Raw genomic sequence first — 24,239 nt, forward strand, 5'->3', positions numbered from 1 at the left:
ATTGTATTCCACCAGAAAAAACCTACCTTATAGCAATCCTTCCAATGCAGTATAAATAATCAAAATGGTGATACACATAATTATTCATAAATACATTAAAAAAAAATGAATGCACAATAATCATACAGCCACCCTACTCGACAAACAAAATAAGAGCATTAAAAACCAACGTTTCGTCCATATTTGGCCACAGTCACATACACTATTACATTAAAAAGACTAAAGATCACGAGGTGTCAAGTTATCACAATAAACTCCTTGTTACTGCAGCATTCCATTAATGTGTGATATTTTAATTTAATTTGATGGGCACATCTCTTTCAGTTGTTTATGTATAACGCCATCTTGTGTCTGTCTTGTGCACTATCCTAGTCACTAGACTACTTAGTATTGTGTACTCAGAACCTTTTACTAGAAAAGTAGGGCTGGCAGGTCGATTTGTATATTGACCTTGAGCAGCTCCTCAGTGTAGGCACACCCCTGGGGCATGACTTGGCGGAGTAGTGCCACAGAGGTGACAGAAGCAGGTTACATAAGGGAGAAGGAAGCCTTGTGGAGGTGGACATCAAAGTTGGCTAGAACAATGAAACCAGGATGCAGCGTGTGGCTCCTCAAACTCAGGATGTAAAAGTAGAGTTTGCTGTCTCAGCCCGACCTCCTCTTCTGATAGCGATAGTCAATCCTCATCCTCGAGGCTAAAATGTTTTTCAAAGAATCAGGGTAAGATTAGTGAAGAAACACTCATGTTTATTTTAGGAGTTGACTTACAACGAAGGTCAGCATCAGAATGCCAGTATTACTCATTATGAAATGTTCAAGGTTAAAACAATGAGAGCCAGAAAGGCGAATATGGAAGTGAGGGGATATACCATCATAGCAAACAACAATTAAATGTGACAGGCTAGGAAGAAATACCAGTTGTCCAAGAGGTAGATGCTTGGCAGACCTGATAACTCTTTTTGGTAACCATGATGCAGTTGGCATGAGCTCTGGCTCGAGAATCGTATAGAGACCTATTCTGTGGAAGGAAATCATAGCAAGTAGTACAGTCTGCATGCACCCTTCTGTCTTCTGCAGTTTCTGAGACAGCACTTTAGAGGTTTGATGATGTGATTCGGCAGCCTAGAGGTTCGTTGTACTGCTGGTGCTGGGCAAACGCTATCCCAGATTCTGCATCTTCGGCATCATTTTCGTCTTCAAGGGCCATTGAATGCTGAAAGAAAACAGAGAGAGTTTCAAGAGGTGACGACTAAACCGCCATTGAAACTTAGCAGTCAGCATTTATTCTTCACTGTATCGGTCACCCGGTGATTCTACAGGTTATCTAAGCTGTGTGACTGGTTGATCAAATCATCGGTTTTTGAGCATTCAGGAGACTTTCCAAAAGGCTACAGTGGCTAAATTCAGTTTCACATCAGGGATGGCTTTGCCGTGCAAGAAAGAAAAACTTCTTGTTTGAAAATACAGAGCCCCATCAGAATGAATGCACAGTTAGAGGAGAAATGCGTGCCCTGCTGGTCAAACTGCAGGTTTTGGAACTGGAAGTTCCGGATTCTATCGTGCTTTCCCTGAGTGACAAACTGTGATTCTGGGTAATCCAGCTCATCTGTCTGAACTGAGAATTATGAATGTTTGTAGAATAGGAGAGCAAAGTGTTAGGTCAAACACTCCTGAACATTTACTATAAATGAAGTGACAGTTGTCATTAAATTCCTTAGCCTACAAAGTCTCTGGGTTCCTAGATGGCAAACACTGCTGAATAGTTAAAAGGACCCCTTTAAATCTATTTAAAACAACAGCTATGATTTGTTATGATATGCGTGATTTTATAGCACACTTATTACCTGTGAAGGTATCCAGATGCTTCGCAGGAGGGTAGGGGCCCCCTTCCTGAGTCTTACTCCAATAGTTAGGGGTTTAGCTTCTTGCAGAGGAGCCTCTGATGTGTTGCACAATGCTTATCCATGCTTTAGGAGCAAAGTTTGAGAAGGCACAGCTTCCTGATCTTCTTTTATGTATGTAGGGGATGCGTGCCAGTGACAGCCTGGCTAAGTGGTGGTTCCTAGAGGGTAGGTGGAAGTGTATGCAGTTGTTGAGATAGGTGGGGTCTTGTAAGGAAATGCCTCCTTGGCATGCTTACCCCCTGACTTTTTGCCTTTGCTGATGCTAAGTTATGATTTGAAAGTGTGCTGGGACCCTGCTAACTAACTCCCAGCACAAGTGTTCTTTCCCTAACTGTACTTTTGTCTCCACAATTGGCAGAACCCTGGCACTCAGGTAAGTCCCTTGTAACTGGTACCCCTGGTACCAAGGGCCCTGATGCCAGGGAAGGTCTCTAAGGGCGGCAGCATGTCTTATGCCACCCTAGGGACCCCTCACTCAGCACATGCATACTGCCTCTCAGCTTGTGTGTGCTGGTGGGGAGAAAATGACTAATTCGACATGGGACTCCCCTCAGAGTGCCATGCCAACCTCACACTGCCTGTGGCATAGGTAAGTCACCCCTCTAGCAGGCCTTACAGCCCTAAGGCAGGGTGCACTATACCAACCGATGAGGGCATAGGTGCATGAGCACTATGCCCCTACAGTGTCTAAGCGAAACCTTAGACGTTGTAAGTGCAGGGTAGCCATAACAGTATATGGTCTGGGAGTTTGTCAAACATGAACTCCACAGTACCATAATGGCTACACTGAAAACTGGGAAGTTTGGTATCAAACTTCTCAGCACAATAAATGCACACTGATGCCAATGTGCACTTTATTGTGAAATACACCCAGAGGGCATCTTAGAGATGCCCCCTGAAAAAATACCCGACTTCCAGTGTAGGCTGACCAGTTTTTGCCAGCCTGCCACAAATCAGACATGTTGCTGGCCACATGGGGAGAGTGCCTTTGTCACTCTGTGGCCAGGAACAAAGCCTGTACTGGGTGGAGGTGCTTCTCACCTCCCCCTGCAGGAACTGTAACACCTGGCGGTGAGCCTCAAAGGCTCACCCCTTTTGTTACAGCGTCCCAGGGCATCCCAGCTAGTGGAGATGCCCGCCCCTCTGACCACTGCCCCCACTTTTGGCAGCAAGGCTGGAGGAGATAATGAGAAAAACAAGGAGGAGTCACCCACCAGTCAGGAAAGCCCCTAAGGTGTCCTGAGCTGAGGTGACACCTGCCTTGAGAAATCCTCCATCTTGAGTTTGGAGGATTCCCCCAATAGGATTAGGGATGTGCCTCCCTCCCCACAGGGAGGAGGCACAAAGAGGGTGTAGCCACCCTCAAGGACAGTAGCCATTGGCTACTGTCCTCCCAGACCTAAACACACCGCTAAATTTAGTATTTAGGGGCTCCCCAGATCCTAGGAAACTAGATTCCTGCAACCTGAAGAAACAAGAAGGACTGCTGACCTACAAGCCTGCAGAGAAGACGGACGACGACAACTGCTTTGGCCCCAGCCCTACGGGCCTGTCTCCAACTTCGAAAACCTGCACCCAGCGACGCATCCAACAGGGACCAGCGACCTCTGAAGCCTCAGAGGACTGCCCTGGAAAGTCCTGTGAACAGTGGCCCTGTTCAAAATCAGCTACTTCTGTGCAACAAAGAAGCAACTTCCAAAGACTGCACGTTTCCCGCCGGAAGCGTGAGACTTCTCACTCTGCACCTGACACCCCCGGCTCAACATTCAGAGAACCAACACCTCAGGGAGGACTCCCCGGCGACTGCGAGCCTATGAGTAACCAGAGATGACCACCTTGAGCCCCCACAGCGACGCCTGCAGAGAGAATCCAGAGGCTCCCCCTGACCGCGACTGCCTGTAACAAGGGACCCGACGCCTGAAACCAACACTGCACCCGCAGCCCCAGGACCTGAAGGAACCGAACCTCAGCGCAGAAGTGACCCCCAGGCGACCCTCTGCCCTGCCCAGGTGGTGGCTGTCCTGAGAAGCCCCCCCTGTGCCTGCCTGCACAGCTATAGTGACCCCCGGGTCCCTCCATTGTTTTCTGCCTGAAACCCGACGCCTGCTTTGCACACTGCACCCAGCCGCCCCTGTGCCGCTGAGGATGTGTTTTGTGTGCCTACTTGTGTCCCCCCAGTACTATGCATAACTCCCCTGGTCTGCCCCACGAGGACGCAGGAACTTACCTGCTGGCAGACTGGAACCAGAGCACCCCTGTTCTCCATAGGCGCCTATGTGTTTTGGGCACCTCTTTGACTTCTGCACCTGACCGGCCTTGAGCTACTGGTGTGGTAACTTTAGGGTTGCCTTGAACCCCCAATGATGGGCTGCCTATTCCCCAGGAGTAAGACTTGTAAGTGTTTTACTTACCTCCTAAACTAACCTTTACTTACCTCCCCCAGGAACTGTTGATTTTTAAACTGTGTCCACTTTGAAAATAGCTTATTGCCATTTTTACAAAGACTGTATATGATATTGCTTTTATTCAATGTTCCTAAAGTATCTAAGTGAAGTACCTTGCATTTAAATGTTTACTGCAAATCCTGAACCTGTGGTTATTAAAATAAACTAAGAAAATATATTTTTCAATATAAAAACCTATTGCCCTGGAGTAAGTCTTTGAGTGTGTGTTCCTCATTTATTGCATGTGTGTACACAACAAATGCTTAACTCTACCCTCTGATAAGCCTACTGCTCGACCACACTACCACAAAATAGAACATTAGAATTATCTACTTTTGCCACTATCTTACCTCTAAGGGGAACCCTGGGACTCTGTGCACACTATTTCATACTTTGAAATAGTATATACAGAGCCAACTTCCTACAGGTGCGAAACCAGACGAGGGCATATAGGCTGCAGTGAAAGCTACAGCTGAAGGTACGCCCTATCCAAAAGCATTTCCTGCTAAGTATTCCTATCGAATGGGAGGCTGCCTAAACGCTGAGGTTAAGATACCAGGTGTGGGGGTTCGAGAAATTTCCAACAAAAACATAAGATCAGAGTTGAATAAAGCAGCACATGAAGGGGCAGCATCTGCCCATGCTGGTGTGGCGGCTACAATATCATTGTTACAAGCTAATTTTTGGTGGCCCTGTGTGTACAAAGAGGCCAAGCAGTATGTCCTTTGTTGTGGCATCTGCCAACAAATTAAAGTTTCCACTGCTAAACCCCCACCGCAGACACCCCTCCTAATTTCAAACAAACCACTACAATGTGTGTACTTGGACCATTGTGGTCCCCTAACACCGAACAGTGCACAAAAATACATTTTAGTCACTGTTGACTCCTGCTTCAGATTTCTATGGGTGTGGCAACAACGCTCGGCTGAGGCTCGGACTGTTATTAAAGATTTGCGAGTCTTTATTGGTACAGATGCAGATGCGGCTTTCCACTCGGACCAGGGCCCTGCTTTCACCTCAAGGGCATTCAGGGATGCCATGGCTTCGTTAGGGTTCCAACTCCAGTACTCGTCTCCATTTCATCCTGAGGGAAATAGTGTCGTGGAGTGACTAAACCGTGAATTTAAGCAATCCTTAACAGCCAGAGTCTTACGTACGGGTCATAGTTGGCTTAATCACCTGTATAGAGTCCAGAGAGCACTTAACAATCTGCCTAGAAGGTCCCTGTGGGGTCGTACTTCATATGAGTGCCTGTTTGGAACTCAAATGTATGTTCCAGATCTTGAATTTCCAGGCATGGAAGCGGCAGAAACACCCTTTGACATAAATGAATGTGTCACTGTCTTACAGGGACGGCAACAGTTCCGTGATGACAACGCTTCTGCCAGTGCTGCCTCCACAGGAATTAAGGATGTACCTGTAACACCTAAAGGCTAGAGTCCTAAAGTTGGGGATCTAGTATGTGAAAAGGTTGCTGAGAAAAAGGAGTTTGGCCCTTCTTATCAAGCATCGGTCCCAGTTTTGGGTATACAAGGTACCAGAACTGCCATTCCACCACCGTTGGCTGGTGCTAAAGAAAACGGCTTTGTATCTATCGACAATGTCAAGTTACACCATGTGGCCGATCCTGCACAGCAGACTAAAAGGAACAGCCAGTAGTTCCCGAATCCCTCTCACTACTGGTCAAGAAGTTCCTTTACAAGTTGTAAGCAGCAAGACTGCCACCTCTCCGAGCTTGGGGAGGGTGGAAAATGATCTTGCATTAGTTCCACTGATATGAAACAATACAGAAATAACTGATTGATTTGACACAACTTCAACACAGACGGATGGCGTCATTTATTCTGAACCACCGCGGGAAACACCCACTGGTTCGCCACCTACAAACACTGCTCCAGCTTTTGCATGAACTGCTTCTGGATACTTTGCCGACATCAACAACACCGTTTCTGACTCATTTTCCTCTTCTACATCTGCCGAAAGCACGTAAGCTCATAAATTGGCCTAAAGCAACTTACTTCATTCTTCCATGGAACTATCTGTGGCTTTCTTTGACTGTACTGGCTTTCCTACATTGGATTGGGTTTGTTATAACATTCTTTTTATTAATACATGGCCATTTTCTTCCAGAAAAATCAACCGTTGAAATCGTGGATGAGGTCCTAAAACCACATTTTTTTTCTCATAAGATCCGCATAGACTTGTCTTTTGTGGACATTTCCGCTATACCATTTCCAGCTGGGATTGTTTGGGATAAAGTAACATTTGATATATATGGCCCCACAGAGGTCATTCAAATACCATATGTGTTTAAACTTTCAATGAACGATGTAATAATACCCGGAGTTGTTTCTGATGATTGGGATGTGAAAACCGTTGATTCTATGATGATTGAATTGCAGTATTACACTGTATTTGAAAATGAAGATGTTTACTAATCTAAAGAGACTTATAGTGATATGTTTTGCTATAATTATTATGGGCACCATTTGATACACAGAGCAGGTACCCCAAAGACTGTTTTTAATTACACACAATGGGAACACTGTCCGACTCCACCACAAGGGAGTTCTAAAACATACTCTGAAAAGTTTGCATATTTTCCTGGGCACGATGTTAAAAATGCTGAGTCATATTATTCTAAATTGCCATTGATAGAAAATGTACGCATATTATTGACAAATATGAAATGTATTTATTCGGATTCCTTTGTTTCCTGGTTGACTATAGAGGGCTATGAATATTGGCTGAAGTCGATTGATTTAAAAAGTGTGTGGGGAACTAGACATTGGAAAATACGGGGAAAGGAACCTTTATTTAGAATACGGGAAAGGAACCTTTATTTAGAGCGTGCCTGATACCTGTTCAAATGATATTCTTAAATGAAACTGTACAACAAACGCCTTGTTTAGGCTTAGCCAGGATTAAGGAACTGAACACGCGCAATATTCCTGCCCCTGCAAAATTTCATAAATGGCAAAAGTATATAAATGTAACTGAAGATCAGCTCGATAAATGGGTCCAGAATGGCATGTTTAATGTTTCACTGTCACGTCCTGGCAGGTGGTTATTGTGGCCAATAGATACCATTGGGTGTCATAAATATAAATATAATACGGGGGGTTTAGAACTAGTAGGTCGGACTATGGCTATATATTATCCGAACATGCGGGGATAGTAACAACATACAGTGTAGGGAGACTATGCCAGCAATGGTTAAAGAGTTGCTCACTAGATGCAGTTAGAGAACACCTCAGTCTCCTGTCTAATAATACTGATTTACAGGACTTTCTGTTAGGCCCCAGAAAAAAACGCAGAAAGCGCTTCTTATATGAAGTATATAATGAAATTTGGAACCTTTCCCAACAAGAAGCTGCTGCCTGTTTAAGGCAAATAGACCAGGAAAATTTACAGAAGGCATTAGCTGTTGTAGATAATGAGATTAATACCCTGCCCAACTGGATATACACTTTAAATAACATTGTCTCTTCTGCAATAGACATAATAGAAAGTGATATATCTTCTTTACATCATGGGCAGAGTCAACTAAGGTCCATTATGCAGTTTGGTTGGACACTTCAAACACTGAAGGCAGGTCGTGTTCCCTGGTAACACGTTAGTGCAAGGGACATATTCTCTACATTTAACTTAACGCGACAACAACAACTAATGGCTAAGAAAGAAGCGACTTATGTCATGCTAAACATTGAAAAGTTAGAAAAGTTGCCTTTTACTGTGGCTGAAATACCATTTGCTGAATGATTAATACACTGGGTCATTAATCTGCCTATTTCAACACTTCAATTCAGGTTCTGTTTAAAACACATTACGGTAGGCAGATATGAAAGGCTGGTAGATAGTTACATCCATGAGGTGTGGGAGATGCCCTTCTCGTACAAATGTCTCAATGGCATGAAAGAGGTCTTTCCTAGCGGTAGTGAATGCAAGACTTCTGTCAGCCATTTGATGGTTTGTAAACAGCTGTCCTTGCATAGGGTGTGTAACGCATCTGCAGCGAACTTGGCTTGTTATTTGAAGGGAGTTCCAGACCCCTTGATTAGACCTGCGTTCCATGTGCTTTCAAAGGGCAGCTATGTTCTCCTCAATAGTGAAGACTGTTGTGGGATGCGAGCCAGAATAGTTTATGTTGTTTCGGAAACAGTCCCTTTTAAGTATCAACTTTCAGAGACACTTTGGTGAACTCATGGGACGAATATTTAATGCATCCAGTACTACTGGAATCGCAAATTTATTTAAGGCTGTTGGTTCTGGTTTCGTTCACACCTTCTCCTCCATATTCGGTTTAATACCATCAGCCATCCACTCAATATTCTCCAGTTTTTTTGGGGGATTTCCAATAACTTTGGCTATAATAGTTGGCATCTTACTGTTCCTATTTTTTCTGCACAATGGCTGTCCCGCCGCAACAAGGTGGAATGAAAGCGCTCCCACCAGCACAGCTGTGTCGTGAGCGCATGATGCAGTACTTTGGAGCAACACTCCTGGAGGAGTTGGAGTGTGACTAGTCTCTGTCATTCAGACCGGTTTTGCATTGTGTGCAGCTTGTCTTTTGGTGCCTTTGGTGCTCGTTCGAATATGCACTGAAAGTTTCAGCATCAACTGAAAAGCCCCAAACTGACTTGGTACAGCTCCAGGCAGCAGGACATGGCCTATAGACAGATGGTGGCAGCCTCCAAATGGCAGCAGCGGCTCTGCAAAAGGACAGAGTCTGCAGGAGTGGGATTCTAATCACTGCAAGAGCACACACCGAACAGGCAACCAATGCACACTGAAGAACGGAAGCCGACGAGGAGTCTAGGGTATCGTGCAGCAAATAGATGCGGATCAATACCTCTGAACGTAATGAGGCACCACCTCATGTGATCCTCCAGTCCATCAGGAACCCAGTGCAGTAACTAGAGAGACCCCAAGAAGATTCGGGGACTGACAATCAACTGGAGGGGTGTATGTTTGGAATCTTAGCAAGCAGTGGCTAGATACATTGAAGAGAGGTGAGACTCTTGGGCCCATATTTATACTTTTTTTGCGCTGCTTTTGCATAATTTTTTTATGCAAAAGCGGCGCAAACTTACAAAATATAATTGGAATTTGTAAGTTTGCGCTGCTTTTGTGTCAAAAAGTGACACAAATGCGTCGCAAAAAAGTACAAATATGGGCCTTGATGTCTAATCTTGGAATTCCTTGGACCGAAAAGACAGCAGAGGGCATCACAAAAGTCAGCATGTGACCTGGATTTGCCTCCTGTGCTTACGAAAAACACATGGGTAATTATAACCTGTCTCAAAAAAAGTGGGAGAGCTGGTAAAATAGCCACACATTCCAAAGCACAATACACTACGTTGAAGAAGTACAGTGCTAATCCAGAATGACTGCAAGGGAAGGCCCCTCATTGATTGCAGTCAAGTGGCTCCACACCCTAAAGTACCGGTTTTTACTTTTGAGGTGGCTGCAACCATCTGAATTCTGTGTTGCTAAACCCTACAAAACAGAAATAATATGGGCTAACCCAAAAAGTTCACGCCTCTGCCCTTCCTCCAGTGGATCAAATTGCGGTAACACAGCACCTGGAGACTCCCCCAAGACTATCCCTAATATAGCCTTCGCAGATCAGTAAGGTGCAGTACAGCTGCCAATAAAATATGACAGTGCTAAAACACAAGATTGATGCAGTAGTCATTAACATCAGGTGCCTTCGAGCAGATTAAACGAAGCTGGTTCACAGAGTGATCAAGAATGAGGACCAACAAACCAAATTGGATCCTGAGGTCCGTGGACTCTTTAACCAGACAGGCAAGCCTGCAAGAGATGGTTAGATATGAGCGGCTCCTGTGTGGGAAAAGCTGCGGGGGAGGGTACAAATAAAATTACAAAAAAAATATAATTACAAAAAAAACAAAACCTGACCTGCTGCCTCCACTGCGCCGCTCCTTGGTCCTCACTCACAGCAGGCTCAATCTCCCAGCCTGCCCTGCAGCCAATCCTAATACTTCTCTCATGCTGCTAGCAGCCCTGGCTTGGAGCTCCGAGGCAGATTGGAAGCCTCTGCCTGCTGTCTCCAACCTGGCAACACAGTGCCGGGTTAGAGAGAGCACAGTTTGAATGTGCGTTTAATCGGCCCGAGACGGCCAGCCAAATACACGTGCGCACTGAGGGTGTTCATCAGTGTTCGTCATCCCCCATGGCCGGCCCCCTTAAAAAAAAAAAACAATAATAAACATTGTTTATTATCGTTTTGGCGGGGTAGGGGTGAGGCTCCGCGGCCATAGCAGAAGAGCCACTGCTGTAGTTAGATGCTTTAAATATCATACCACAGATGACACAATAACGTCAAAATTGTTGGACTGCATGAAAGGAAAGAAGGGACAAGTGTGGAGATATACCTTGAGAACTGCTTTAGCAAAACCATGGCCCAACATGGACTGTGATGCATATTTTCGATGGAATATGCCCACAGGGTACCTTCTACTGAACCCACTACAGGTCTAATACCTAGACCAGATGCAGCTAGGCTGTGTAACTAAACGAACTGGAATCTAGGCCTACATAGAGTGAGACAGAATTACCACTTACTAACCCCTTTGGTGCCCTGGGCGAGCTGGTCTCGCCCTCGGCCACAATCGCCGTTTGCCGAGGACGAGACCAACTTGTCCTGCTATGGGCCCTCCGGGGAGTGGTAGCGCTCCCCGAGGGTGTGGCACCCCACTCCCCTTGGTAGGGATGGAAGGGGAATCTCCTCTTCCACCCTTGCTCCACACTTCCCCCGTCGCGTCCGATGATGTCAGCGTGTGATCACGCGCTGACCTCATCAGAGTCTGCCCCAGCGCAGATCAGAGGAGAAATGCAAAAGCATTTCTCCTCCAATCACGTGGAGGGGGTGAGAGAGGCATTAAAGGAATGGAAAGGCCTTTCCTTTCCTTTGATGTCTCTCTCAGCATTTCTGTTGCCCAATCGCAATGCGATCGGCAGCAGAAATGCCCGCTAGACACCAGGGAGTTTTTTATTTTATTTTATGCATTAGGGGAGCGGCCCCTGGCAAGGGCCACTTCCCAAGGGGGCTAAATTATTTTACGGTCATTTCTGCCCCCGCGGGCAGATCGGTCTTTTCTAATTACGCGGATCTGCCCCCGGGGGGGCAGAAACAGCAGGCAAGGGTCGCTCTCCTGCGAGTGAAATTTACTTTAGGCCATTTCTGCCCCCCTTGGGGGAAGATTGGCCCCCAAGGGGGACAGAAACCACTAGGCACAAGGGATTGTTTTTTTGCACCAATTTCACGCAAGGGGAGTGACCCCATAGGCAGGGGTCGCTCCCCTGGGAGGGGCAAATTTATTTCAGGCCATTTTCTGTTAGGCCGATCTGCCCCTGGGGGGGACAGAAACCATTTAGGCACCAGTGATTGGTATGTGTGTGGTTTGTTTGGGGGGATAGCCCTTTGGGCAAGGGTCGTTCCCCATGGGGGCACATTACTGTTAGCCATATCTGCCCCCTTGGGGGCAGATCAGCCCATTTTTGGAAAGCCCATCTGCTCCCAATTGGGGCGGAAGCCCACCAAAGACCAGTGAAGATTTTTTTTTTTTAAAAAGAGGATGGGGGTATGGCCATACCCCCACCCCAAATAAATGGGGCCAAAGTTGTTCTGCTTACCGGTGGGCAGATGGGGAGATTACCCACTGATCCACTTCCCGGGGGGGCAGAAAGCCCATTAGCTGCCAGGGAATTAAAAATAAAATAAAAAATAGTGGGGTGGTGGCTACCAACCAGTATGGGCATGGTTATGCCCCCACCCCATCTGAAGGGGGTAACAGTCTTTCAGCTCTCTCCTGCACACTAAAACATGTTATCCCACGGCAAGCAATAGGACGTTTGATTATTTTGGGTGTTGGTTTTACATTTGGGCCATGAGAGCTTGTCTAACTCTCAAAATCGTCCCACTTGGAATGGTGAGGGCTGCACTTTTTGGACTTTGGGACGCTGCCATGTAGAAAAATCCACAAGACCTAGATGTAAGGAAATGCCTCCTTGGCATGGTTACCCCCTGACATTTTGCCTTTGCTGATGCCTAGTTATGATTTGAAAGTGTGCTGGGACCCTGCTAACCAGGCCCCAGCACCAGTGTTCTTTCCCTAAACTGTACCTTTCTCTCCACAATTGGCACAACTCTGGCACCCAGGTAAGTCCCTTGTAACTGGTACCCCTGGTACCAAGGGCCCTGATGCCAGGGAAGGTCTCTAAGGGCTGCAGCATGTCTTATGCCACCCTGGGGACCCCTCACTCAGCACATCCGCACTGCTTGCCAGCTTGTGAGTGCTGGTGGGGAGAAAATGACTAAGTCGACATGGCACTCCCCTCAGAGTGCCATGCCAACCTCACTGCCTGTGGCATAGGTAAGCCACCCCTCTAGCAGGCCTTACAGCCCTAAGGTAGGGTGCACTATACCACAGGTGAGGGCATATTTGCATGAGCACTATGCCCCTACAGTGTCTAAGCAAAACCTTAGACATTGTAAGTGCAGGGTAGCCATAAGAGTATATGGTCTGGGAGTCCGTCAAACACAAACTCCACAGCACCATAATGGCTACACTGAAAACTTCTCAGCACAATAAATGCACACTGATGCCAATGTGCACTTAATTGTAAAAATACACCCAGAGGGCATTTTAGAGATGCTCCTGAAAACATACCCGACTTCCAGTGTGGGCTGACTAGTTTTTGCCAGCCTGCCACACCAGACATGTTGCTGGCCACATGGGGAGAGTGCCTTTGTCACTCTGTGGCCAGGAACAAAGCCTGTACTGGGTGGAGGTGCTTCTCACCTCCCCCTGTAGGACCTGTAACACCTGGTGGTGAGCCTCAAAGGCTCACCCCCTTTGTTACAGTGCCACAGGGCATCCCAGCTAGTGGAGATGCCCGCCCCTCCGGCCACTGCCCCCACTTTTGGCGGCAAGGCTGGAGGAGATAATGAGGAAAACAAGGAGGAGTCACTCCCCAGTCAGGACAGCCCCTAAGGTGTCCTGACCCCTACTTTTAGAAATCCTCCATCTTGTAGAAGGAGGATTACCCCAATAGGATTGGGGATGTGCCCCCCTCCCCACAGGGAGGAGGCACAAAGAGGGTGTAGCCACCTTCAAGGACAGTAGCCATTGGCTACTTCCCTCCCAGACCTAAACACACCCCTAAATTGAGTATTTAGGGGCTCCCAGAACCGAGGAAGATAGATTCCTGTAACCTAAAGAAGAAGAAGGACTGCTGACCTGAAGCCCTGCAGTGAAGACGGAGACGACAACTGATTTGGCCCCAGCCCCACCGGCCTGTCTCCCTACTTCGAAGAAAACTGCAACAGCAACGCATCCAACATGGTCGAGCAACCTCTGAAGCCTCAGAGGTCTACCCTGCATCTAAAGGACCAAGAAACTCCTGATAACAGCAGCCCTGTTCAAGAAACTGCAACTCTTTACAACAAAGAAGCAACTTTTAAAGACCACACGTTTCCCACCGGAAGCGTGAGACTTTCCACTCTGCACCCGACGCCCCCGGCTCGACCTGTGGAAAACTAACACTACAGGGAGGACTCCCTGGCAACTGCAAGCCCGTGAGTAGCCAGAGTTGACCTCTCTGAGCCCCCACAGCGACGCCTGCAGAGGAAATCCAGAGGCTCCCCCTGACGCGACTGCCTGCTTCAAGGAACCCGACGCCTGGAACCAGCACTGCACCTGCAGCCCCCAGGACCTGAAGGAACCAAACTCCAGTGCAGGAGCGACCCCCAGGCGACCCTCTGCCTAGCCCAGGTGGTGGCTACCCCAAAGAGTCCCCCCTGTGCCTGCCTGCATTGTTGAAGAGACCCCCGGGTCTCCCCATTGATTCCTATAGCAAACCTGATGCCTGTTTGCACTCTGCACCCAGCCGCCCCTGTGCCGCTGAGGGTGTACTTTCTGGGCCTGCTTGTGTCCCCCCTGGTGCCCTATAAAACCCCCCTGGTCTGCCCTCCGAAGACGTGGGTACTTACCTGCTGGCAGACTGGAACCAAGGCACCCCTATTTCCATTGAAGCCTATGTGTTTTGGGCACCACTTTGACCTCTGCACCTGACCGGCCCTGAGCTGCTGGTGTGGTAACGTTGGGGTTGCCTTGAACCCCCAACGGTGGGCTACCTTGGACCCAACTTTGCACCCTGTAAGTGTTTTACTTACCTGTGAACTTAACATTTACTAACCTCCCCCAGGAACTGTTGATTTTTGCACTGTGTTCACTTTTAAAATAGCTTATTGCCATTTTTGTCAAAACTGTACATGCTATTGTGATTATTCAAAGTTCCTAGAATACCTGAGTGAAATACCTTTCATTTAAAGTATTGTTTGTAAACCTTGAACCTGTGGTTCTTAAAATAAACTAAGAAAATATATTTTTGCTATATTAAAACCTATTGGCCTGGAATTTGTCTTTGAGTGTGTGTTCCTCATTTATTGCCTGTGCGTGTACAACAAATGCTTAACACTACCCTCTGATAAGCCTACTGCTCGACCACACTACCACAAAATAGACCATTAGAACTATCTATTTTTGCCACTATCTTACCTCTAAGGGGAACCCTTGGATTCTGTGCACACTATTTCTTACTTTGAAATAGTATATACAGAGCCAACTTCCTACACTAGACACATCTGAAAACTAAACATCTGGGTGAGTCCAGGGTGGTGTGCTTCACATGCACCTCCCACCGTTTTGTTACCCACGATGCCCTGCAAACCTCCAACTCTGCTGGAAATCACACATTTCCCCCACATTTTTGTGATGGAACCTTCCGGAATCTGCAGAAATCCACAAGATTCCTACCACTGAGCATTGTTGCATCTATACCGATAATAATTCTGCCCCACTTGTCAGCCTAAATTTTTTTTTTTTCAAACTGCCCCTTTGGACCCAATTTAGTTCCCCCTCAATTTCAACATGTTTTCGGCTCTTCCCTGTCACAGGCACTTGGCCCACCTACATAAGTGAGGTATCATTTTTACTGGGAGACTGATGGGAACATTGTGTGGTAGGAAATTTGTCCTGGTGTGGTGATACCACACAAACATGTGAGAAAAATGTGATTTCTTTAGCTAAATTTGAGGTTTGCTGAGGATTCTAGGTAAGAAAACAATGGGGGATCCACGCAAGTCACACCTCCCTGGACTCCCTCGGGTGTCTAGTTTCCAGAAATGTTTGGTAGGTTTCCCTAGGTGACGGCTGAGCTAGAGGCTAAAATCCACAGCTAGGGACTTTGCAAAAAAACAGCTGTGTTTTCTTTGGGAAAATGTGATGAGTCCACTTTGTGTTTTAGGGCATTTCCTGTCGCGAGCACTAGGCCTACCCACACAAGTGAGGTACCATTTTTATCGGGAGACTTAGGGAAAAGCTGGGTGGAAGGAAACTTGTGGTTCCCCTCAGATTCCAGAACTTTCCGTGACCAAAATGTGAGGAAAAAGTGTCTTTCTGGCCACATTTGGGGTTTGCAAAGGATTCTGGGTAATAGAACTCAGTGAGAGCCCCATAAGCCACCCCATCCTGGATTCCCCTAGGTGTCTAGTTTTAAAAAAATTCACAGGTTTTGGTAGGTTTTCCTACATGCCAGCTGAGCTAGAGGCCAAAATCTACAACTAGGCACTTTACAAAAAAACAAGCTTTGTTTTCGTAGGTAAAATGTGATGTGTCCACGTTGTGTTTTGGGGGCATTTTCTGTTGCGGGCACTAGGCTTCCCCACGCAGGTGAGGTACTGTTTTTATAAGGAGACTCGGGGAACGCTGGGTGGAAGGAAATTTGTGGTTCCTCTCAGATTCTAGAACTTTCTGTCACCGTAATGTGAGGAAAAAGTGTTCTTTGGGCCAAGTTTTGAGGTTTGCAAAGGATTCTGGGTAACAGAACCTGGTGAAAGCCCCACAAGTCACCTCATCTTGGATTCCCCTAAGTGTCTAGTTTTCAAAAATGTACAGGTTTGGTAGGGTTCCCTAGGTGCTGGCTGAGCTAGAGGCCAAAATCCACAGCTAGGCACTTTACAAAAAACATCTGTGTTTTCTTTGGGAAAATGTGATGTGTCCACATTGTGTTTTGGGGCATTTTCTGTCGCGGGCACTAGGCCTACCCACACAGGTGAGGTACCATTTTTATCAGGAGACTTGGGGGAACGCTGGGTGGAAGGAAATTTGTGGGTCCTCTCAGATTCCAGAACTTTCTGTCACCGAAATGTGAGGAAAAAGTGTTTTTTTGGCCAAATTTTGAGGTTTGCAAAGGATTCTGGGTAATAGAACTCAGTGAGAGCCCCTGAAGTCACCCCAACCTGGATTCCCCTTGGTGTCTAATTTAAAAAAGTTCACAGGTTTTGATAGGTTTCCCTATGTGCTGGCTGAGCTAGAGGCTAAACTCCACAGTTAGGCACTTTGCAAAAAACAGCTGTGTTTTTTTTGGGAAAATGTGATGTGTCCAGGTTGTGTTTTGGGGCATTTCCTGTCGCGGGCACTAGGTCTAACCACACAAGTGAGGTACCATTGTTATCGGGAGACATGGGGGAGCACTGGGTGGAAGGAAATTTGTGGCTCCTCTTAGATTCCAGAACTTTCTGTCACCAAAATGTGAGGACAAAGTGTTTTTTTGGTAAAATTTTGAGGTTTGCAAAGGATTCTGGGTAACATTACCTGATGAGAGCCCCTCAAGTCACCCCATCCTGGATTCCCCTAGGTATCTCAGGTTTGATGGGTTTCCCTAGGTGCCGGCTGAGCTAGAGGCTAATATCCACAGCTAGGGACTTTGCAAAAAACAGCTGTGTTTTCTTTGGGAAAATGTGATGTGTCCACTTTGTTTTTTTGGGCATTTTCTGTCGCGAGCACTAGGCCTACCCACATAAGTGAGGTACCATTTTTATCAGGAGACTTAGGGAAAAGCTGGGTGGAAGGAAATTTGTAGTTCCCCTCAGATTCCAGAACTTTCTGTGACAAAAATGTGAGGAAAAAGTGTCTTTCTGGCCACATTTTGGGATTTGCAAAGGATTCTGGGTAATAGATCTTAGCGAGAGCCCCTCAAGTCACCCCATCCTGGATTCCCCTAGGTGTCTAGTATTAAAAAAATCACAGCTTTTGGTAGGTTTCCCTAGGTGCTGGCTGAGCTAGAGGCTAAACTCCACAGCTAGGCACTTTGCAAAAAACAGCTGTGTTTTCTTTGGGAAAATGTGTTGTGTCCACGTTGTGTTTTGGGGCATTTTCTGTCGCGGGCACTAGGCCTACCCACACAGGTGGGGTACCATTTTTATCAGGAGACTTTAGGGAACGCTGGGTGGAAGGAAATTTGTGGGTCCACTCAGATTCCAGAACTTTCTGTCACCGAAATGTGAGGAAAACGTGTTTTTTTCGGCCAAATTTTGAGATTTGCAAAGGATTCTGGGTAACAGAACCTTGTGGGAGCCCCACAAGTCACCCCATCCTGGATTCCCCTTGGTGGGTACCTTGGTTACTTACACCTTATACCAAGTCCAGTTATCCCTTATTAGTGAAATGTAGTAGTGTTCTAGCGGCTTAGGCTGATAGAGCAGAGCAGCTTAGGTTGAACTAGGAGACATGCAAAGCTCATGCAATACCACTTATAGTTACACAGAACTTATACACAAGTAAATACAATACCCATTGTTACCAAAAATAAAGGTAGTTTATTTGGGTGACACAGTACCAAAAATATCTTAGAGGCAAAACTTATCCTGGATGTAAGTATTATATACAATATAAACACTAGACACTAAAATAAGGTAAGTAATTAGACAAAGGATAGTGCAAACATTAGGAAATGCTATAGAATGCAATGGGAGAAAATAGGTCTGGGGCAACACAAACCATATACTAAGAAAGTAGAATGCGAATCACGGATTCCCTCCAAGACTCCAAGAATCGCTGGGAGAGTAAGAATACAGTAAAGGTAAGTAAATTACCCCACCCCAGAGCCCAGAAAAGCAGGAGTAAAGTACTGCAAGTTTTCTTAGGACACACTACAGCTTGTGAATGGGATTATTGCAAGAACCAACCAAATCTGCAAGCAACAAACAGTGGATTCCTGTACCGGAAGACCTGCAAAGGAAGGAGACCAAGTCCAGAAGTCGAAAGAAGTTCCAGGAAGGACAGGAGCCCCTACCAACCCAGAAGAGGGTGCAAAAGAAGAGTCCCAGGTTGGACGAAGACCACAGAAATGCACCCTAGGAAGATGCCAGCGGGTTCCTGCATGATGCAAAGGATGTCTCACGTTATGAAGTTGGATGCAGGTGAGATTTGGTGCTGGATTTCTCCAACAAGCCTTGGTTCTGGCAAAGTCATGTTTTCCATCAACTATGCACTATCTGGACACAGCAGGGACCTGGAGGCCTCAACTCTGTGTGAAGAGGAAGAGGGGGCTCTCAGCAATTCAGAGAGCCCTCAGAGCACCACATAGCACCACAGGAGTCCCTGGACACGGGGACAAAGGAGGGGCAAAATGCGGTTGGTGCAGCACTACAAAGGAAGATCCCACCTCGCTGGAGAACAACTCACCTAGTTGAGCATCGCAAGATAGAGTGCTGGGGACCTGGGCCAGGCTGTGCACAAAGGAATTTTGCAAATAGTGCACAGAGGCCTCAGGAGGTGAAGAAGACACGGTGCACAGGGGTAGTGTCGTTCTGGGGGAAGGCAAGGACTTACCTCCTCCAAATTGCGGCAGCAGGACCTCAGGACAGTCTGTGTCGATGGGGTCCACCCTCTGTGTTCCAAGGAGCATGCTCTTTACCAGGAGAGGAGTCTAAGAGAACTGGTCATCGACTTTGAAGGTGCCTGCATGAGCAGGTGAGTGACTCCGTCACCCCACAGGAGATTTCTTCGGTCCTTCTGGTGCAGAGTGAAGACAGGGAGTCCTCAGAGCATGCATACCGTGGAATCTGTTGCAGTTGCTGGCTGGAGCTGAAGTTGCAGAAGAAAAGTATCCCTTTTGGATACTTTTTTGCTGTTACAGCGGTTCCTGGAGCAGGCTGCGGTTGATCCGAGGTCAGAGGTTGAAGTAGTAGTTGCAGAGGATTCCTGCTGGATACTTGCAAGTAGAATCTGAAGAGAACCCACAGGGGAGACCCTAAATAGCCCTGAGAGGGGGATTGACTACCTTATCAGGTAAGGACCTATCAGGAGGGGTCTCTGACGTCACCTGCTGACACTGGCCACTCAGAGCCCTCCAGAGTGCCCCCACACCTTGCAAAGCAAGATGGCTGAAGTCTGGGACACACTGGAGGAGCTCTGGACAGGGGAGGTGTCACTCCCTTTTCCTTTGTCCAGTTTCACGCCAGAGCAGGGGACAAGGGGTCCTTGAACAGGTGTAGACTGGCTTATGCAAGGAGGGCACCATCTGTGCCCTTCAAAGCATTTCCAGAGGCTGGGGCAGGCTACCCCTCCCCAGCCTGTAACACCTATTTCCAAAGGGAGAGGGTGTAACAACCTGCTCCCAAAGGAAATGCTTTGTTCTGCCTTCCTTGGACTGAGCTGCTCAGACACCAGGAGGGCAGAACCCTGTCTGTGAGGTGGCAGCAGCTGTAGCTGCAGTGCAAGCCTCAGAGAGCTGGTTTGGCAGTACTGGGGGTCCATAGTGGAGCCCCCAGAATGCATGGAATTGGCTCCCCAACACCAGATTGGAATGGGGAGCAATTCCATGATCTTAGATACCTTATATGGCCATATTTGGAGTTACCATTGTGAAGCTACATATAGATATTGACCTATATGTAGTGCACACGTGTAATGGCATCCCCGCACTCACAAAGTCCCAGGAAATGGCCCTGAACTATGTGGGGGCACTTCTGCTAGTGCAAGGGTGCCCTCACACTTCACTTGGTAACTTTGCACCTAACCTTCAGAAAGTGAAGGCTAGACATATAGGTGACTTATAAGTTACTTAAGTGCAGTGAAAATGGCTATGAAATAACCTGTGCATTATTTCATGCAGGCTGCAGTGGCAGTCCTGTGAAATGATTTGTCTGAGCTCCTTATGGGTGGCAAAAGAAATGGTGTAGCCATAAGGATCTCCTGGAACCCCAATGCCCTGGGTACCTAGGTACCATATACTAGGGACTTATAATGGGGGTCCAGTGTGCCAATTGAAATTGGTAAGTTAAGTCACTAGCCTATAGTGACAAATTTCAAAGCAGAGAGAGCATAAGCACAGAGGTTCTGGTTAGAAGAGCCTCAGTGTCACAGTCAAGCACTATACAGACACACACATTAGGCCATAAACTATGAGCACTGGGGTCCTGACCAGCAGGATCCCAGTGAGACAGGCAAAAACATACTGACATACAAGTAAAAAAGGAGGTAACATGCCAAGAAAGATGGTACTTTCCTACACCATTCGAGTCCAGAGAGAATACATTGATACTGAGGGATGACAGATCTTCAGTGAAGGCCTTATAAATGGAAACCCTCTACTGATAGTGGGTATATATACACTGAGTACTTTACAATCCAACTTGTTTGAGTGCCTAACTATTCGCTTATCTGTCACACCAAACATTGTCACGTTAGTAGGTGGCAACTTTAATTGTGGCAGGGAAATATAATTAGATAGATAACATCCACCACTGCAGGGGCCACGGCCACCCGCAGGTGACTTATTCCAAATCTCCCCAATAAATCATCATAATATTGGTGCTAATCACAGGCATTTTGATCCTCAACTACTCTTTATATTATACCAAAAGCTAATTGCTTGGGCTCAGGGATGGCATTTAACTGATATATGGAGAGCTGCATACCCATGAGATAGAGCATATTCATATTTTTTGCTGACAATCCGTTACAGACTGGAATATACATGTCTTCTTGATCCCCACACCTAGAAGCACTATTGCCATTCATTGAGTGTCTGGACACAATTATCTCTTATCATTATCCATTCTTGATGCCCTTGCAGTGTGGCATCCCACTAATCCGCTCACGAAAATAGAATGTAAAACCAACTGCGCTTAAAAATGCAGCATACACAGCTTTAAAAAAGCAATGCCCGGATACTTCAAGGAGAACTCAGGCCCCAATCGGGACACACTGATCAAATGATTGAATGGAAATCTTGAAGACGTGTATCAGAGGGACAAGCACTAAAAAATCATATGGTGTTTCTATCATTCTCCACAGAAAATTGACAAAGCATGAACCAGAACTTAAAAAACAGGAAGACGAGATAAACAATTGTCCACAAATGAATCATATAATCATCCAAACAAGAGCCTTATGCTCACTGTTGTCTGGCAGTAGAGCATATTTGTTAACAGTAAATCTAAGCAGCAGTTGGAGGTAGTCAAACCAGGTATCCTGTTTACTAGGCATGCTAAATAAAATGAATACCATTCCTCCACAATCCCAGCTCTGAAGACAGAGGGTGGACATTTGGTTTATGTGCAAGCTGAGATCAGTATTAAATTAACATTATGCTCCCTTATATGTGTTACTTAGCATACCTGATGGAACACAACTGAATGATTTTATACGAGGGCTAACCGAAGGATTGTTTGTCCTGAGCACTGGGAATCACTGGAGAGACTGTTCACTGTTTTGTGGATAAACTTGGCCATTACTCAGTTGTTTGCTGGTAAAATGCCAGGCAGTAATGGACAGTCCACCGCAATTTATGCCACTTTCCAAGAACTGTTGGTGCTACATTTATATGGCATATATCTAGCAAGCAGAGCTAGAGAAGCGTTGCCACCCACTACCTGGAAAGCAATTGTTGTCTTGCTTAAATGTGACTGTGATCCCACATTTACATCCTTTATTAAACTCTATTGATGCGTAATCTCAATTTCAAAAAATGCTATAGCAACACCTTTATTGTGAATCCTACCCAAGAAAATGTATATGTACTAAAGTGGATTTCTTCTGGAAAGTAGCACATCCCCTAATAAATGCAGACATTTTCACATACTAGATAGATTACCTGTCAGTGCCAAGGACTTGGTGGTGGCTTCAATAGAGACGGAAAAGGCCTTTAATAGGTTTCAGTAGGATAACCTTTTTCATGTTCTACATTCAATGGGGTCTGGTGCAGGATTTATAATGTGGGTCACGGTCCTTTACCTAGACCTGTTACATGGGTTCAAACTACAGCATTATCTCTAAATCGTGACCGGTGCAGAAAGGCAGTCGACAGGGCAGTCCATTGTCCTTATCATTATTTGCTCTACCCATTATACCCTATTATAGGAGAAGTTCCTGTTTCAGGAATGTGACACATGGACAGACAGATATGGGTGGGATGTAGGTGCCTATGTATCTTCGCCATTGAGGAGCAGCATACTTGACACCATCTCCTCCCTCTCTTACTCACACATGTATCATATAATAGGCAATGTATTGAACGAGGTTATGGAAAACGCTTTTGACGAGCAAAGGGTCAAACATGCGGCCAATGGCAAGAAAACCCTGCTGACGTTGTGACGCCCTTGTAAGTATGCGACATATTCACAAATGTCAAGCTGCCACCGATCAGAAGACACAGATAGATTTTACTCTGCCGTTTATTTTTCTTTCTTTAGGATTGACTACTTTTCTTATTGCCTGAGCACCCACCATCATACATAATGGGGAGATACCTCCAAAAAGATTCTACGGAACAGGCTGACAAATGAGTGTTTGTAATATTGCCAGTTATTATATCATCCATCTGCTGGCACATGTGTGCATATAACAGCTTCAAAGTATGAGGTCTCTATCCTAATGTTACACAGACTAGAGTCCACGTCCTGTGGGGCTACCAGGGTTATGGGGAAATAGATATGACTTGCTCCCATTCACTAACAGAACAAAAATACGAAATGGTGTAAGGTGTATCAGTCAGTACCATGCCATGTGAATGTCCAGTATTTCTTAAAAAAACAGTAAGGGAGCTGACTCGAAACTACTCTGAAAAACATGGAGGGTGAATGGTCTTAATACAGATCTAAAGCATGGAGTGGTGCTATACTTGACAATGACACCGTTTCCAGATCTCCTAATGCTGCATAAGACCCGTTTATTAGAACCAAGTTTAATGTTTCTGTGGGCTATGGCTTTTCACAGCTGTACAGCGTGTACAGTTCAGAAGGGCCTCAAGAGTGGGCACAATCCTGCTAAAAAACGAGGTTCCTTCCCCATGGGTAGACAATTGTGGGAGGTTAGTGGCAACATATGCATGTTCTAAATATCTATACACCTCCGCCATTGATGAATAGCATACTTGACACTCTCCCAGACCCCTCGCACCTCATACAGGCTTCACATTAACGGTCAGTGTTCTCAATGGGCTTATGGAAATCGCTTTAGCCATGCACGGGGAAAAACATGCAGCTAATGTTTAAATTAACCAAACTGACTTTGTGTCCCCTTTGAGACAATGTGATATATACACAGCTATCACCCATCATAAAACACAGATACATTTTACTCTGATGTTTATTGATCTCTCCTGAGGCTTGACATCCTTTTAGGCTTCACCTGCACAGTGCTTGTCCTGTGCTTGCGAAATCTCTTGTAAATAATAAAAAGAAATCTTAAAAGGCTCTCATGTCACTATTGTTTCCTACTAGTCAGCACCTCCCCTCAATGCCACCTTCCTCCTGGGCTACAAGTCTTTATCCTGCCGGTGGGGCGTGGCCAAGATGGTGAGAGAGCGTAGCTTATATAATCTATATTAACATGAAATGTTTATGAATTAAGGTGTGATACTGCCGCATAGAAACTATAATAATAGTAATTTGCTTAGATATGTACTTGAATTGTGACCACGAAGAGTGGCCACCAATGTATACGCAAACTAATAATGATGACCAAAATGTTTATGTTACGTTCAATTGAGCTTATACTAACATTTGTGTTAT

General features: G+C 46.1%; 1 protein-coding gene across 1 annotated transcript in view; it reads right to left on the bottom strand.

The window, feature by feature from the left end:
• Nucleotides 1–689: 689 nt before the first annotated feature.
• The window catches only part of ANO7 (anoctamin 7), a 2,026,240-nt gene continuing 2,002,690 nt past the window's right edge, over nt 690–24,239 (bottom strand). Inside the window, exon 24 of the mRNA XM_069213645.1 lies at nt 690–1,213. Coding sequence (XP_069069746.1) covers nt 1,094–1,213 — 120 coding nt within the window. The 3' untranslated portion in view covers nt 690–1,093. The remainder of the gene's footprint in view (nt 1,214–24,239) is intronic.

This window comes from Pleurodeles waltl, chromosome 11 (genome assembly GCF_031143425.1).
Source record: "Pleurodeles waltl isolate 20211129_DDA chromosome 11, aPleWal1.hap1.20221129, whole genome shotgun sequence".
NCBI lineage: Eukaryota > Metazoa > Chordata > Amphibia > Caudata > Salamandridae > Pleurodeles > Pleurodeles waltl.